Raw genomic sequence first — 17352 nt, 5'->3', positions numbered from 1 at the left:
ATTTTACACCATTTGAGAGAAATGTGTTGTGTTTTATCAGGAGTTTAAGTGCTGACTGTGTCTGTAGCCCAGCTTAATGGCAGACATTCTGAAAAATTAATCAATAAAACATATAAAGTCCAGTCTCTGTGTGTCCTCAGATTTTAAGTTGAGGTGCACTAAAACAACTATACAGTAAGTCTAAAACAGCCACACTAACACTACCACTAAATAAGCCACGACTTGTACTGAGGCTTAACACCAACTTCAATAATAACTCTTGCTATTTTATTTCCAAACAAACGTAAGTAAGAGACTTTTCAAACTAATTAAAGAATTAATAATATAGGGGCCTGTGTCTCCACTGTAATGAGAAGTCCTGATAGTGTGGCCCTCTCCACAAACTAATTGCCTTTAGATTAAATAATTCAAACAGAAATACACTGATTGTCCACACCGGTGAAAAGTTTAGGTCACTAAAAACTGAGAAATCATGTAAATTTAATTGGAAATGGACCTCTGTCAGGGATTAAGAAACTGGTTAATTTACAGCTTTCCTGCAGCAATGGAAGTAAATGAAGCCTTGAAAGTTAATGCAAACAATTCCTACAGGTGCCCCAACTTTTGTTGATGACATAAAAAAACCCTCTAGCTGGAAAATGGAGGTGCTTCCAAACTTTTCACCCATAGTTTAGGTGTGCATCATTGAAATCTCCCTCTCTCTCTAGTTGCATCTGTCAAGGGGAGACAACTTGGTTGTTTTCACCCCTGTCTTGTCAGTTGGTTTGTTTGTTTGTCAGCAGGAGTTTGATATTGATACTGTACATTGAGTCTAGTGACGTCATGTAAACCCAGCATAGCTCCGCCCATCCTCACCCTGAGGTCTAATCAGTGAGGTTAATTGAAAACACCTGTGCGGGCATGCAGAACCTCTATAATTTTCCGTCTCTCCCTCTCTGATTCTTTACATGGCATTTATAATCTCTTTAGTGTTGCTAGATTGAATTCAGGTTTTGTTGAACGAATCCCATTACCAGTGATATCAGTCATATATCAAGGGGGCTTAAAAAATCTCACACAGATGTGAACAAAATGAGTTTTGTTGGTGTGTCATGGAGTGATTAAATGGTTTAAGCCTCACTTCAGACATAAACAGGAATATGTATGTGATTCTTTTGCCTTAGTGATAAGTGATAATAATACTGATAAGCCTCTTTTTTTTAATCAATTAATCAATAAATCATCAAAACACCTCCTAAATCATCCTGAGCTTCAGTGTGGTGGTCTACAGTGTGAACTGACTGTTTGACATTTTAAAGTGTCGCCTCTGACTGCGTTGGGCTAAATTAAGCTCTTAGCTCAGGTGAATAATTCATTAGAGGAATGCCACAATGGTACAGAGCATTGATGTGTGGTTCCTTGATTGATATTTTACTCTTCTGTCCAGGCACCTTGTCCTCGTTCTGGAATATCTCACTGTGGGTGGCGCTGGGGGTGTTCACTGCATTACTTCCCGTCTTACCCAAGCCGTGGGGCATCCTGTTCTTCCTGGTCTCCCTTATTCTGCGTGCCATCTACACAATGGGCCTCGGTCCTGCTCTTTTATTGCTGGGTACCGTCAATGTGAGTAAAGGAAGATTTGATCCAGTGTTGTAGAAAGATATGTTCATTCTTGCCTCTTTATACATCAAAGCTGTTTACTTCTCTTCTTCTCTTTCAGCTGTTCAACAAGCTAGTATTTCTTGTAAGTTTTGTGGGCAACCAGGGGACATTCACTCGTGGCTACAAAGCAGTTGTGATGGACATGCTGTTTATCTACCATTTGGGCTATGCCATCATCTGCGTCCTGGGCCTCTTTGTGCACGAGTTCTTCTACAGCTTTTTGGTAACAAAGCTCTTACACATTTCACTCCTGTTACATTGACACCGATTGATCAGCGCAGCGAGAACAGTTATTCTGAATAAGTCAATTTGCTGACGACTCACGGCTGTTGATTCTCCACAGCTGTTTGACCTGGTGATCCGAGAGGAGACGCTGCTCAACGTGATAAAGAGTGTGACGAGGAATGGCCGCTCCATTATTCTGACCGCTGTGCTGGCCATCTTTCTTGTCTACTTCTTCTCTATCATCGGCTTCCTGTTCCTCAAGGATGACTTCCGCATGGAGGTGGACCGCCTTCCTGCACCAGGTCTCAACTCCTAAATTTATTAAAAGACTCTTAATCATTACAATCATTAATGTAAAGTAGATTTTACCTGAAGTATAGCTTGACTCCTATTGTGGCAAAATAACAGTTTTTATTAATCATGGGACGTTCGAGCATCCAAGTGGTCTAAGACACTGACCAAGTAATTGCAACATTGCTGCTTGTGGCTGCTCTGCTCCCGAATTTAACCTAAACATGTCCTTCTCATGCTCTCTATAACAGCGTGGGGTTTGTGAGTTCTTTTTCTGCCCTAAACTTATCAATAGCCCAGAGATTGTGCATCCTATTGCTTAATAAGTTTAAAACTCAAGCAAAAGTAAAGATGACTGATACAGACTGGCAGACAGGGCAGTTGGTGGCTCTACATAAATCAAACAACTAAACATTTTGGACAGTAACTCTGGAGCTAAGGATCAAAAGATCCTTTGGCTCCTAATCAATCACTTTTACAACTTAATTATTTTGTTCACAAACAAATAAAAGAAATTCTAAATAAAAACTGTAAAATCAATGTTTGCATATACACAGTCTCTTAATAAAAAAAAAAACGTTGACTACTCTCACTACAGTACAGTGTATATATACATACTCAGGCACATGTTTTGAAAACACTGTGGAGAGTGTGGGTGTGTTAATGAGCTCTGGCACAGTGCTCCGACGGTCAGGAAGACAACCTGCTAGCACATGTGCACCTGTTGCATAACCTGGTGGCCGCGCCATCCTGTGTTTTGCTGAATAGAGCACAGCAGACACAGCAGAGCAGTGGTGGGTTATGTAACCAGCTGGGCTCACGCCTGTCTGTCTGTTAGCTGAGGGGTGAGCGGAGACACAACCGGAGCTCAATCAAAGCTGAGGAGCACCCTGTCCACGCTGCTGCCGCCTCTGGCCTGCGGGCCCTGCGCCCTACCTCGACCCTCCTGTCCCAACCACACTTCTTCTTCTTCTTCCTCTTCTTCCTCTGCGTCTTGATTTCCTGCCCTGCCCTCTGTCGCCCAGCCCATCAGGGAGGAAGGCCCTTTTGGTGACACTGTGGCCTATGTGTACAGTTCTCCCTCTGCCTGTCTGCCGGAGCTGATCACACTCAAGTATAGCTCCTCTGCTGCTCAAGGCTTTGCCAGTGTGCAAATGATTTGTTCAGGTTTTTTCAGCAACACTTCGCCGCCCACCCAGCAGCTGCTGCCTCAGTTTACATAATGTCTGTCTATATCTTTCTTGCTGATTTTATCGCTGCTGACGAGAATTATTGGGAAGCAGTTTTAATGCAAGAGCACAATTTAATCACATCCTTTCAACTGTAAATTCTCAGTGCTTTTATCAGTAATCAATTACACAATTTTTTCCACTTTTTCTCTTATTTTCTTTGTAGGAAAAAGGGATTTACTGAGTAACAATGGAGTTACTGAAACATGTATGAAAGATAGCTGTCCTCTTCCAACACCCAATTCTGTTCCTGGTAAGTTTTAGTTTATTTTATTTTATTCAAATTTATTTTATCTTGATTTGTTTTGTTTTTGCTTTACAACCTACCAGTTATGGAAATCACTGTTGAGTGGACAAATTTTAAGATTTTCCGGTTTGTGGGTGTGAAAGTGACCTTTCTGGCAGTAGTCAGTTCCTGAAAGGTTACTCACACACACACATACACACCACACACTGACACACTCACACACACTGCCATATACTGTTTCACGCATACACACTTAGAGGCATGCACACACCAAAAAAAAAACTTGATGAGGCAGAGGGGGTGACTCACACTCCTGTTTGTTCTCTTGCGTCTCCATGGATCACCTGCACTATAGGGGCACACACGTGATCTCATCCACATCCTTCAACTCCTCTTTGTCCTCAGCAGTCATGCTGTGCATGTCATTTTCCTATTTACAGCACTGTACATGTACATTTCATATGTGATATAAATGATATCACATTTCCTCCTAGGTTATAGTGCTTTAATTCTTTTCATTTTGTTCTGTTTTATCCTCACATTTGTGATGAAGATATCCTTTTGATCTTTCGTCACACTATTATCAGCTGTTCCTATGAAAAAGTATTTTATTATCAGTCAGCTGTAAAAGTCAGCTGAGTGGTCATTTTTTTTTACTTAGGTCAGACTGTATTTGAATAATAGAAGAGTTTGTTTTTCCTGAACTTGAACTTTTTGAATGTTGAACATTTTCTTTAAATCTTCCACACCCTATTTAGTTCAATTTGACTTATCTCATTTCAGTCAAATTCAGATTCATTGGTATGGAAAATCAAATCGGAAGGTTTGGTTATGAGTTACATAAATCTAGTCGATTCTTTGGTTATCAAAGTAATGAAAAGGACATAGTGCCTTGAAGAAAAATAAGAAGTTCAGATGTACAGTGGAGACCAATTTTGTGTAATTTTTGGCTTATTGGATATTGATTCATTGATTCATTACAAAGATATTAAGCTGCCATTACTGCCCATTTAATCTTGAATACTACTGATGTATTTTTTCTATTTTTATATAAATGACTTCTCTGTTTTATTGTTTGTCACTAGCCATTCACATGTTGTTCTGTGTGTTTGCCTTGTTATAGAAGAAGATAATGGGATGGAGCGGGTGTGCGACACTCTGCTCATGTGTATAATCACAGTGTTGAACCAGGGACTGCGTAATGGAGGAGGTGTGGGAGACATTCTCAGGAGACCCTCCCAAAAGGTAAAAAAATAACCTCAACATTAACAAATGAATTACCGTGTTCACTCAGTTTAATTCGGGCTTGAATTATATTTGATTTTTTTTTTTTTTTTCAATTATGCATTTTCTCCATATGTTATCATCCAGGAGCCTCTGTTTGCTGCCCGAGTAGTTTACGACCTTCTGTTCTTCTTCATCGTCATCATCATTGTTCTCAACCTCATATTTGGTGTTATCATCGACACCTTCGCTGACTTGAGGAGTGAGAAACAGAGGAAGGAGGAGATCCTGAAAACCACCTGTTTCATCTGTGGTGCGTACGGCCATGTGGTTCACACGATACTGTATGGACATGGGAAGTGAGAGAGCAGTGTTTATAAATCGAGCTAATGTTTTTCAGGCTTGGAAAGGGACAAATTTGACAACAAGACGGTGTCCTTTGAGGAGCACATCAAATCTGAGCACAGCATGTGGCACTACCTTTACTTCCTGGTTTTGGTGAGGGTGAAGGATCCAACCGAATACACCGGCCCTGAGAGCTACGTGGCTCAGATGATCGCGGTCAGTAGAGCAAACATATATACAGGACACACACAGGAAATGGTCATACACAACCGTTGTAAAGTTTTAGCTACAACAAAGTGCTTTTTGTTTTTTGTTTTTGCAATGTGTGCAACAACAGTGTAATAATTTAGGAAATTGGGACTCAGCTGTTTTAAGATGGCTGACAAGCACATGAACACACCCCAGCCTGGAGGATTCTGCTCATTATTCCATATGGAACATATGGACAAACAAACACATTCATTTCACACCCTAATTCATATTTTGCTGGCAAGTCACACCAGTCAGCATACAGATGTCTTAGTGTTGGAGTCTCAGAGATGTGCAGCCTTCCTCAGTGAGCAGACTTCCACAGTATGCTAGAGAAGCAGACGAGACTGAGCCTCTAGGCCTGTGCCAAGCATCCCAATTTATTCTCCTTCCCCCTCACTGCTGGAGAGAGAGATGGGTCTCTGTGCCTAGGTAGTCTTCACTTTGCTGAGCTCCTAACCTGCTGGGACACAGTGTGGTTAAATAGTAATTAAACCCAATCCAGGTCCATTATCATCAATGCACCAACTTGCTGCACTGACACACAGACAAGAAGCTGAAGGATGTAAGGGCAACCAAAGGTGTTGCCGTTAGGTTAATGGATTCATATGAAGCCTCTGAGCACAATGGCACATTTTGTGATTAACATTCGGCCGTGATCGGCATAAGAATGGTTGCATTATAATGAACAATTTGCATAACAAACAGGTGACAGACATTGAATTAATATGCATCAGCGGGTCTTCCAACAGGTCGACTCTCTGATGCCAGGCCAAGGTATTGCTGTGTGATGAGGTAATGATGAGTCAGGAATTTATATTAACACCTCCTAATATGCTGCAGAGCAGAAACACACACAGGAGGGTAATAGACTCAAGCTAAAACAACTTTTTTATGTCAATTTTGTTTCCTCATGGAATATCTAGCTGGTACATATAAACTATATTCTTTCAAGAGTCTCTTAAAATGGTACAATATTACAACAACAACATTAAGATTAAAGGGCATGTCCTGTAATCAACTTCACCTACTTCAAAGGTAAACAGAGGAGGAAAGCAGTCCTAAAAAGAGTCATAATTCCAACAACACGTAGTATTATTCATAACTTTATTGTCAGACCAGTGTGTTTTTCAGCTTGTGGGTTTCATCACAGTCAGTACAAAGAAGGTTTTAAATAAAATAAGTATAGAGAAAACTTAAGAGAAACCCTGTGATTTTGAACAGTCTGTCACGAATTTAGTTTAAAAAAAAAAAAAAAAAAATTTAAATCATGGTGATGTGGTATGCAGTATAAACAACATACAGTGCAATAAAGACAAAACAATAGCACACAGCGGAAATTAAGTGCAAAATAAATGACTTCAGCGCATTCTTAATCTGTCTCTGGTTAGTCAGCCAACTTTATGGAAGTCACAACTCATTGACCCTACATTGACAAGAAGCAGAAGACGCTCTCCAGATGCAAAAATAAACTATTCATTCTCTGCATAAAAGGTGACAAAAGATGAATAAAGGTGTAAAAAAGTGTACATTTCAGGGAACTTTAGAGTCAATACCTCAACCTGCTCACACACAGTAAGTTAGAGTGGATGAGACAGCATAGGTGCAAGGACAGAAGCAGCAATGGAAAAAACAGCTGAATTATAAAGTAGAGGAATCCATGATGTTGATCTCTGCAGCAGTCTGCTCCACACCGCAGACCAGGGGAGGGTTGGACTCGGCCGTTTAGGTAGGAACAAGTGTCAGTCTGTAGTCTGGGGCTCCACTTGTTAAGCTTCATCTTTATTCTAATCTCCTGCACCACTGCACTACAGTTTTGGGGCGACAACTCAACATGAAACTCCATGAAACTACTCTGCCCTCCCCACCCTTGTTGGAAAAGAGCTGAAACTTGATGACCTGAAACACACACACACACACACACACACGCACAAGCACACACACAAGCACACGCACAGACCCTGACACAGACACTCATAATGAGTACATCTGGTTTGGTAGGATAGAATGATGTGGTGCCAAGCAAAAGAGTAGGATCGTGTTACACTGACTGTCTGTTCTGTTGCTCTGTTGTGCATGTGGATGTGAATCATTGCGCTGGTGTTTGTGTGTAAAATTATGACAGCGACTACAGGCCTAGCAGGTACTGCAGCAGCCACAACGCTGTTACATAACCCATCTCAAGTGGCCTGCTAATAGCTCAGCCCTGCATGGCACGTGCTCTCCTGTCCCTCTCTCTCTCTCTCTTTCTCTTTCTCTCTCTCTCTCTTTCTCTCTCTGTCTATCACACACACACTGACACAGACTCACTGTCAAATCATGAACCCTTCATTTACTTGAGAACACACATGTGACATGTCAAAGAAGCAACAGAAATGTTGAAAAACAAGGGCAGAGGTCAGATTGGATTTTATTAGATGCAGTAGGTCTGTTGCTTTTTTTAAGAAGTGCTTAACAGAACTGTGTGTGTGTGTGTGTGTGTGTGTGAGAGAACGTGTGGTAAATACAATCTATCTGTGTGCTGTGTCATTGTATCTGCTGACACTCCTCTGTATCTTTTAGGTTGTTGCTCACAAGTGTTCAGCTGTAGCATCCAACACCTGGAACTCCACTCTTTTATTTTAAATTCCGTTTTTTACATATAAGGTTAATAACATGTAGTCCAACTAAAAATACAGAGATACAGGGATTTTATGTAATTCAACACTGTACAATTTTTCTTGAGGTATGATGAGAATATCACACATAAAACACCTTATTTCATAATAGATCTTTAATAATAAATTGGTTTAATGATTGTTCTGCCTGTTAAGATGATCACAGCCCTTATTTCTCCTTACCAACAATCAAGAAACCCAGAGGAGAATTTAAAATTGTCCATTAAAAAGGAGAAAAGCATGGAAAAACCTCATATTTTGGAAACTGTTACCATCCAGTGTCTGGGGTTTCAATTAATAAATGACTAAAAACTATGTTCTGTTGATCACCTAATGGATGACCACCATCAGTTTTACTGGATTGCTCTGTTAGAGAGGTTTTAAAGAAGATTGACATGCGGTAATTGTGTAAGTGTAGATGATTAAAGCAGGTTTGAGAGCACCCATAGTGGATTATCATATTGTCACAGGGTTGCATTTGATTTCATCTCAAAATCTCAAAAACGATCAACGAAGTGATGGCTAAATGTAATTGTTAATTAATAATAAATTTGGGACAAGCCTCGCTGAAGTTTGACTGTGGTGTCTGACATCAAAGGTTGTTCCCACAGTCTTTTTAAAAAACGAAACGAAACACCAACCTGACTTTTCTGGTTTGCGTTGTCGCTCTCTGCTCAGCTCAAGTACAGTATAAAAATGTGTTTGTGGCTTGAAACACAGCAGCAGTATGGTGACGACAGAAGAGCGAGAAGCACATGAATGTCTGTAAATTCACGCTCATTGAGGTGTTCAAATGGATCAGTGAAGCAACACTAAAGCTTGAGTCATTCAGACAGTGCGGCTCGGCACACAGTGGACTACTGTGCAGTCTAATGAATAGCAACATTGGTGGGATAATTCAGATTCTGTCCAGTCACTGTTTAACTTTTATGTCATTAAGCTAGTGATGGTACTTCAACCTACATGAGCGAATGCATATAAGAGGATATTGTATTCACCCTTAGTAACATGTCTTAGGTCTCTTTATTGAATCTTTGAGGTTACTTAATCCATCAGATATGGATGACTTGGTAAAACATGCATCAGGTAGTCGTCAGTTTCAATGATTTTGAAGACTTGTCTTTGAGCTCACAGTGCCTTTTCTGTGTTTTTGAAATTGTGAGAAAGGAAACTGTTCTTTTTATGGCCCCTTGATGCCAGAGGGCCAAATTAGTCCAGGACTTTCATGCAAGCTCTTATAGAATGACTCGATTCATACTGTGTAGCTTAGCACCCATAATCGGTCTAACTGCTTCCTGTGGTTCGCAGTGGAAATAGTATTCAAAGAGGGGAAATTAGTCAAAATGTTGAAAACAAGTACAATAAACAAGTGTAGTAACTCTTTTTTTTATGAGAGTAATCTGAGTCTGGGATGCAGGTATACATGTACGTGGTTACATATGATAACTACAAATGTGGCTGGCAGACACTTCTGTTTCAGAAACAAAATGTCTCACATTGTTGCATTTTTCAGTGTAAAGACATTTTAAATGTTTCATATCAGGGAAGGTGCCTAATTAAAAAAACTAATAATGTACAAATACACAGAAATCTTAGTTATATATAATATATATTTTCCGCCCCTTCCTCCAGGAAAACACAATAAAAGCATTTTTGTTTTTTTAGCTTAATTTCTTGGTCCTGCTCTTGATTCTCACAGACACAGAGTGAATTAAAATTGGTGCTGGAATCCCATGATATGTCACAGCCATTAACGCCTCACTCAGCAAAGTGTGATAAACTCATTAATTGAAGAAACAAAAACAAATAACCCACACACCCCACATTCCTCTCCATCCTCAGACTCCACTCGCCTCATGTCCTCTTCTCTGTCCCCAGCGTCTCACACTCTGATCAGTTTTTCTATCCTTCCAGTCTATTCTTATATAAGAGTAGGTGGGAGAATACCTCACTCCTCCTACTGGACTTAATGTGGTGCCAGTCAAATCCCACTCTCAGCACCTTTTAAGTAATTTTTATCAGAAGAACTGGCAAAGGAATATTACATAAGATTAGCTGATGGCTGATGTCTGTCTCTGTGAAACCTGTCTCGCCTTCAGAGCGTGTGTGTTGTAAAACACACACTCTGGCACACAGTCTGCTATGTACATATCCATGCACATGCACACCAACAGTACACACACCCACACATGTACAAACACAGACGCATTTAAGTCCATTACATAATGGTATAGGTTCATTCTGCTTGTTGTTTTTTCTCGTGGCTTTATTGCAAAAGATTCGCTCTGTCCATTGCGCTGTTGGAAAAACAGAGAATAAACTAAATGTCTCTGTTTTGCATGTTAGCTTGCACACACAGGCACAGGAATAAATAACACTATACTCCCAGCTGTATTCTTGATAGACGACAGTGACTCATCCCCACATCAGCCGTGTTTATGGAGTGAGTGAGAACTGAAATGCAGTTACTGTTCATTTAGTGTATAATTGCTATCCACAGTATCCATGAGACAGCAGTGCTACTTAAAAATCCTACACTGTCGAGCGTTAAATGGAAAGCAGCTTCCATTCTGATGGAATGATTAATATTAAACCTCCACGCCTGTCTCCCGCTACCAATACCTCTCTGTTTCTTCTCCTGCTGCAGTCTGGCTTTAGCGCTGTTGTGCTCCGTGTATGTCTATGCAAATCCTCCATGTCGCTGTCAGTGCCAGCGTGCTTTTTCTGCCGTCTCTTTGACCCACTGAGTCAGCTTTATCTCAGCCTTTTATCCCTTTCACCTTTCTCACTGTTTCTCTCACATCTCATCTCTCCCTCTCTCCTCCCAGGAGAAGAACTTGGAGTGGTTCCCCCGAATGAGAGCCATGTCTCTGGTGAGCAGCGAGGGAGACAACGAGCAGAACGAGATGCGCTCTCTGCAGGAGAAACTGGACAGCACTGTCACTCTGGTGGCTCAGCTCTCGGGCCAGCTGGCTGAGCTCAAGGAACAGGTAGAGTGCCACTTCAGGCCATTTTTCATGCTGTGGTGGGAAAAGCTCCGGTCTGAGCGCTGTGGTAGTCTGAACTGAATGCAAAAAAAAAAATAGCAAAGTCACATCTTGTTTAGCTGTACGCTGTTCAGTCGACTGTAGCACGTGGACTGTGCTGACCTTGAGACTCCTTTCACCTAAAAACACCCACAGGGCAAAGGGTCACATGGTCACATGACACCAGCACTCTCATTTTGCTACCCATCTCTGCACTAAGTTCAGGATTCTAGATGGATTCTATCAGAGCCGCGATGCTCCTGAACGCAGCACGACAGGTGACTATCACGTCAGCGATCAGCGCGACTCAGAGCCTCCAGTGAGCCTCTGGCTGTTTGGATGACTAGTTCTGCTGCTGCAGTGTGACTGATCACTCTCATCACCTGCCTCCCCTGCATGTGATTCCAGTCACAGGCCTGTCCTTGTTCCTCTTCTGCCAGATGTGTGAAAACAGCTCCTGCCAGGGGAGAATCACACACGAGTACACAAAACAACAACCTCTGTCGACCTCAGCAAGCAGTAAATCTGTAACATCTCCCTTCTGGTCGGGACCCCACATGTAACCCCTGTAACAGCCAAGTTTGTGTGCCGCTGAAGTTCCCTGGAGCAAGACACGGAAGCTTTATCTCTGAATCTGTAGCTTGGGTCAACTTCAGGTCATTTATTATGCTAATGCACGTCTACAGTTGTCCATACTGACTAATATGTAGTCATGGGATTAGCCAGGATGTTGCTCTGAATTTATGATAAACACAATTGTTAGCGTACACCACAAGAGGTGAGTGTGTTTGTCCAGATCTAGGTGAGGCCCGACCACAGCTTTCCAGTCACAAGGGGAGGCCTGCAGGTCTTACACCAGCGCTGAACTCTGTTTCTGCTCCAGCTCCTCCCTCATTACAATCTCTGCTGACTTCAGCACTTTACACTATCACAGCTGAGATTGTATTGTGTGTGTGTGTGAGTTCTGGGGTTCTTCAGAGCGTAATCGGTTTCCTTTAATATGCAGTTTATGGTTAACAAAACCAGTGGCCTTCATTTGTGACATCAACACTGAAACTACTGCAAATATAATGATGAGAAATCACAAGCTTCCTGCCCACATTTACACAACATCCAATGTGCAGGTAGTTCTGCACAAAAACACGCCCATACATGACGGTGTCCTCTAATTAAGTTTCCAAGGAGCATTTTAGTTTCCAGTCATAACAGCGCTGAATAAATCAATTTGCACACAGCAGTGGAAAGGATTTATCTCTTATAATATTTTGGTAAAATGCTGAAAAGGAAATTTAGAAATAGACAAAACGGTCAGTATAATTGTTTGCAGTGTTTAATGCAACAGGAGATTTAGAGAGTCACTTTACCCGCACTCCAAGTATAAAATAGATAAATATTCCCCTCTGGATTGTAATGATCATGTCCAAACATAGTGGGAACTTTGTGTTTTGCATAATAAAGTACCTACAAGAGCAATAATAGCACACGCACAAGCTTGCATATCGTGTATGCTAGGTGCAAAATTAAAAGCCACTCCAGGTTGATGTTTTTTTTTTCTTTCTCTCTCTGCATCCACCACAGATGACAGAACAGAGGAAGAACAAGCAGAGGCTCGGATTCCTGGGTCCTCCTCAGCCCAACCATCACATCCCGGCCCACTGAGGAGCTCAAGGTTCATACAGGGAACAATGACACGCCTCTTGAGTGCAGGCTTGCAATAGAAACCACACAGAAATACATTCACATAAACTCCAGCTTTAAAGAGCAATATATGTACTACTATTACTGATGTCAAATCGCAAGAGGCCAGCACGACATACATAATGCCTGTTCTACGACACTAACACTGCCTTACTGGATACATACTGTTGCCTTATGTGCTCGCTCGGCCACTAGGAGCACACTTTATAGGCCGTCTGTGCACGCTCTGGTATACAGAGGAACACGTCTCTGTGAATGATTGGCCAGACACGGCACACATCTGCCAGTGTAGTGTTAGTGTGCCAGACAGAGATCAAGGGAAATGTTATGGTAAGGTTAATGGTGAAGTGCTGTCAAGTCTGCGGATGGCCACGTCTCGGCTTTCGTTCTTCAGCTGTCTCGGTGCTGACCGACCAGCCACACAGAGGTCAGTGATTGGTTGTGAGGAGAGAACCTGGGGGGGGGGGTTCTTGCATCTCCTGCTTGCCTCCAGGGGAAGAGGGTGTGCACTAAAATCAAGTATTCTCACTTTTACCTTTTTAGATTTCTGATGGTATTTATAAGAAAATGTTCGGTTCATAAACTGGAGTATTATTTTTGCATTCTGGAAAAGGATTCATGCTGCCTTACTCATTAACTTTTATAAACAGTAAATTGCAATTACTGAAAGTGCACTTTTTCAAAACAAAAAAAAAAGGGTAAAAAGTTAAGCCTGTAACTGGAAGGGTTTGTTAGTTCGGGGGTATTATTTTTGAAATGGTTTGTGTTGTGTTTAAAGATGCATGCACTGCACCATTTCAGTTGCCTTTTTACAGATTTCTACAGAGTTTATTAGTAACAGAAATGTGAATAAAAATAATGATTACCTGTTCAAAACATACTTGAAATTTCTTTTAAGTCTAAATCTTATATTGGTACATAATGTAGTGCTGACTGAAGATGGTAAGCTTGCAGCTCTTTGTTACAATATGAACATCCTCATGTCTATAGAGATGTCAGCTAATACTGTAATATTTACTGTATCTGTTCATATCATCTTCATCTTCTACTGTTTCTTAAAGTTTTTTTTTTTTTAAATCATCTTTTCTTGTCTCTCTTGGACTGCAATTGATTGTTAAATCTGAACTTGTGTTTTAAACTTGCACAAACGAACGGCAGATTACGAGTGCATGCACTTGACCGTAGCTGTCCTGTGACACTTTCTGTTAAAACAAAGTGTATAGAAAAATGTATTTTATGTGGTCAGATGTTGTAATAAATGTGTAACAAGACTCAATGGCGCGCTTTGAGTCAGAAGCTTTCAAGCAGAGTTTGCCTCAATCCTTGCTTGTTGTTGGGGATGAATGAGTACCTTCCCACATTCACCCTGACCCACTCTGCACCCACTCACCCACGCACTTGGTGTTTCACACTTGTGCTTTTCCATGAAGGGAGCACAGGACCCAGGAAAAGACCTTTCTTCATTCAGACAGCATCATATTTCAGCTCATGCAGCCCGGGTAGTCGGCTCATATTAAAACCAATGTTAACAGATGATTGTGCGCTGCTTTACTTTAGCTCATCTTATCATTTCATTGCAGCTAATTAATAGTTTATATGAAACATAGAGATTAAATCAGACTCTAACCTATTTAACCTTTGTTCTCATATCAGTCTACTTCAAGAGCCCTGCTGTTATTTAAGTTTAATATTCTTTTAAAATAGAATTAAGTAATTAAAATACAGAAATAAGAGGTAAGGCCCATTTTCGAGAACAATGATATACAACCGGCGGTAGTTGGAATTATAGAGTAGCCCAACTAATTTGACAAAATAGAAATAATGATTTGAGTAGAAAAATATGTCCATATTAAGTCTGCAGGGTACACATTGAGAGGGCGTAAAAAGTAGTTAGCAAGCAAAGAAGTCTAGACAGTCGGTGAAAGCAGTGGCTATATGGTAGAAACAGCTAAAATTAATGGATAAATGGTCGAATAGTAAGCTCAAAATAATAATGGATAATGGGCATGGTTCTGCCACACATGAAAATTTAGAGTTCACTTGCTCAAAGCAATTGTCCAGGAACAATATCGGCTTCATATAATAAGAATACATTCAGTTTAAAATCATTTCAACTGAACACCTTTCAAACTTGATGGATAGTGTTGATGAAAGGCTACTTGAGTTCATCTGACAAGGCTGTGGAGTTAGTCAGAAAAAAACAGTTTGCGAACCACTGATCTTGAAGATGTGAAAAAGAAGCGTCTTAAACTACTGTCATTGAGTCCTTCTCTCTATTCAATAGGTTGTTTTCTTCCTTTGCGATGCAGCATGTTTATCCATAAAGAAATGAAATTCCTCTATAAGCATGTGGTATTGGTTGTAGTCAGGCCTGTCATCCGCACATCCATCCACATTGTTGATAATTTAACACTTTTTTATTTATTTATTTCACTCTTTGTGTAAGTGGATAATTCATAGCTGTGGCTGGTTGATTGCCTGTATGTTTGTGCTTGTGTAACATATTTGAGATGATAAACGAATCACAGAAAGGCCTCAACTGGTCTTTTATCCCGTCCTGTCATTTACCCTCTACAGAGAAGCCCATCCTTCTTGGCTTCAGTTCGCTGTTTACGCTGGCAGGCCTGCATTTGCTCCTGCTGCCTGTGACAGCCATTAAAATTAGCTCACGCAGCGCCATAATGGTGAGCAGCTGTCACTGCGTAGACAAGAACGGTAAAGTGCAGCATTACTGGAATGTAGAGAGGGAAGGGAGGGGAGAGGATAATACCAGGACCATCATTACTGTCTGGCAAAAGTCTTCTTGCTGTAGTGTGACACCAAACAAACATGCACTGCTTCCTAAACAGACCGTTTTATCAGCTGAGATTTACGTAATGACCATGGAGAGAAATCATCAAACTTCGGGGTACACTTACCAGAAAACTTTTCAAATTACTTGAGGGAAATCATCTTAGGATAATGTCATTCTCTCGCTTCACACTGAACCCTTTTTAACACACGTGAGCAATGTGTTATGTACTTTTTGAGCACAGCCTTAGACACGTTTGGATCACACTCATTTTTGAATCTCTTTGCAAACCACAGTCAAGAGTCACGTGCTTAGCCTGTGTGTATTCAGTAGTGAGAGTGAGAAAACACCCAGAGAAGGTCAATAAATACAAGGCAACGTCCCAAACACCTCTGTGGCTGGAAGCAGTTTGAGTGAGTCAGGCACTTTGACTTTAATGCTCTGCAAGGTCCACACCAAAATGACAACTCACAGGAAGATTAAAACTATCAATTTAAGCTAAGCTATATATTTAACTGGATCTAATGTACATACAGGTATACATGTAACATTGATATTGCTAGTTGCTTAATTAAAATACTGGATGAGAGTTCACTCTGTTGTTTTCAAGTTGCAGTGAATGTTGATGTGATTTGTTTCAATACACATATTGATCTTCTGTCTTCTGCTGTCTCCTGTAAAGACCCACAGCAGCAACAGTGGCTAGATATTCAGTGTTTTGTTTTTGTTTTTTTTTGCTATAAAAGGTCAAATGACCACGCATAAAGTTGCTTCAGAGTGAATAGGAGGGTGGAAGGTCCCTCCTCACTGTCATTTTTATAAATAAACATGCCCCCGTGATGACTGGCATGTGACTTCCTGTGTCTGGCTGTGAGATTGAGCCTTTGTAGTCACATGACGCATCAACATCATCACACTAAACAAGTAGACACGGAAAAACACTGCGAAAAGGGCCTGCCCTCCGTCACGCGTAGCTGCAGTGTGTACAGAGTCAGCTTATACAGGGTGTGAAATGATTCATTAAACAGAATTAATAAATCATTTCCACAATACTGCAGAAGTTATTTTGATGTCCCGGTGATTCTCTGCTAACTGTTACCCAAAAGAGCTCCATCATCGCTGACACAGTGATGATGACGTTTCTGAAGTTTAAAAAGTGACTTGGGGCATGTTCATAAATGCACTGCCACGAGAGAGTGATCCCTGAGGACACCTATCAGCTCATCACTGTGAGCAGTCACAGTAAACTTGTGTGAATTAACAGTCACTGATCACAGTAAATTACAACAGACAGAGATAACTTTGTCTCTTGCCGACGTCACATATTAGTCATAGCTTTGGATTCCGCCCTTACTTTGAAACTGCGTTCGTTGTTAATATGGATGACAAATTCTGTTATAATGTGTATTTTCTAATCAGTTTTAATGATATGCCCGGCCTTGTGTTCAGGGAGACTGTGTTCTGTGCAGCCTACAAATGCTTGTGGCTTAGGGGTTACATAGTTAGAGATGCTCACTGCTCATCTTCTCTCTGCTCAGTTTGGAGCCTTTACTAATAATGATGATGAATTATTCTAATTATGATGAATACGAGCGACATCTTTTTTGTGTATTGACCTTATATATGTGGTGACAAAACAGGGAAAAGGAAGCTTCATACAACTGAAACAAAGATTTGCATTTGTAACAACAAGCAGTTTGAAAGTCTTGAAATGCACATATTGGCGTCT

At 40.9% G+C, this 17352-nt stretch overlaps 1 protein-coding gene across 1 annotated transcript in view; it reads left to right on the top strand.

Moving 5' to 3' along the window:
• itpr2 (inositol 1,4,5-trisphosphate receptor type 2) overlaps positions 1-14133 on the top strand; it is a 56186-nt gene extending 42053 nt beyond the window's left edge. Inside the window, exons 49-57 of the mRNA XM_022754203.1 lie at positions 1427-1602; positions 1700-1864; positions 1985-2168; positions 3553-3639; positions 4757-4878; positions 5005-5170; positions 5258-5418; positions 10937-11098; positions 12713-14133. Coding sequence (XP_022609924.1) covers positions 1427-1602; positions 1700-1864; positions 1985-2168; positions 3553-3639; positions 4757-4878; positions 5005-5170; positions 5258-5418; positions 10937-11098; positions 12713-12793 — 1304 coding nt within the window. The 3' untranslated portion in view covers positions 12794-14133. The remainder of the gene's footprint in view (positions 1-1426; positions 1603-1699; positions 1865-1984; positions 2169-3552; positions 3640-4756; positions 4879-5004; positions 5171-5257; positions 5419-10936; positions 11099-12712) is intronic.
• Positions 14134-17352: the final 3219 nt, after the last annotated feature.

Source organism: Seriola dumerili, unplaced genomic scaffold, assembly GCF_002260705.1.
Source record: "Seriola dumerili isolate Sdu_G_001 unplaced genomic scaffold, Sdu_1.0 BDQW01000219.1, whole genome shotgun sequence".
NCBI classification, from domain to species: domain Eukaryota; kingdom Metazoa; phylum Chordata; class Actinopteri; order Carangiformes; family Carangidae; genus Seriola; species Seriola dumerili.
Note: the sequence above shows the minus strand (reverse complement) of the source record. Positions and strands in the feature narration are given on the sequence as shown.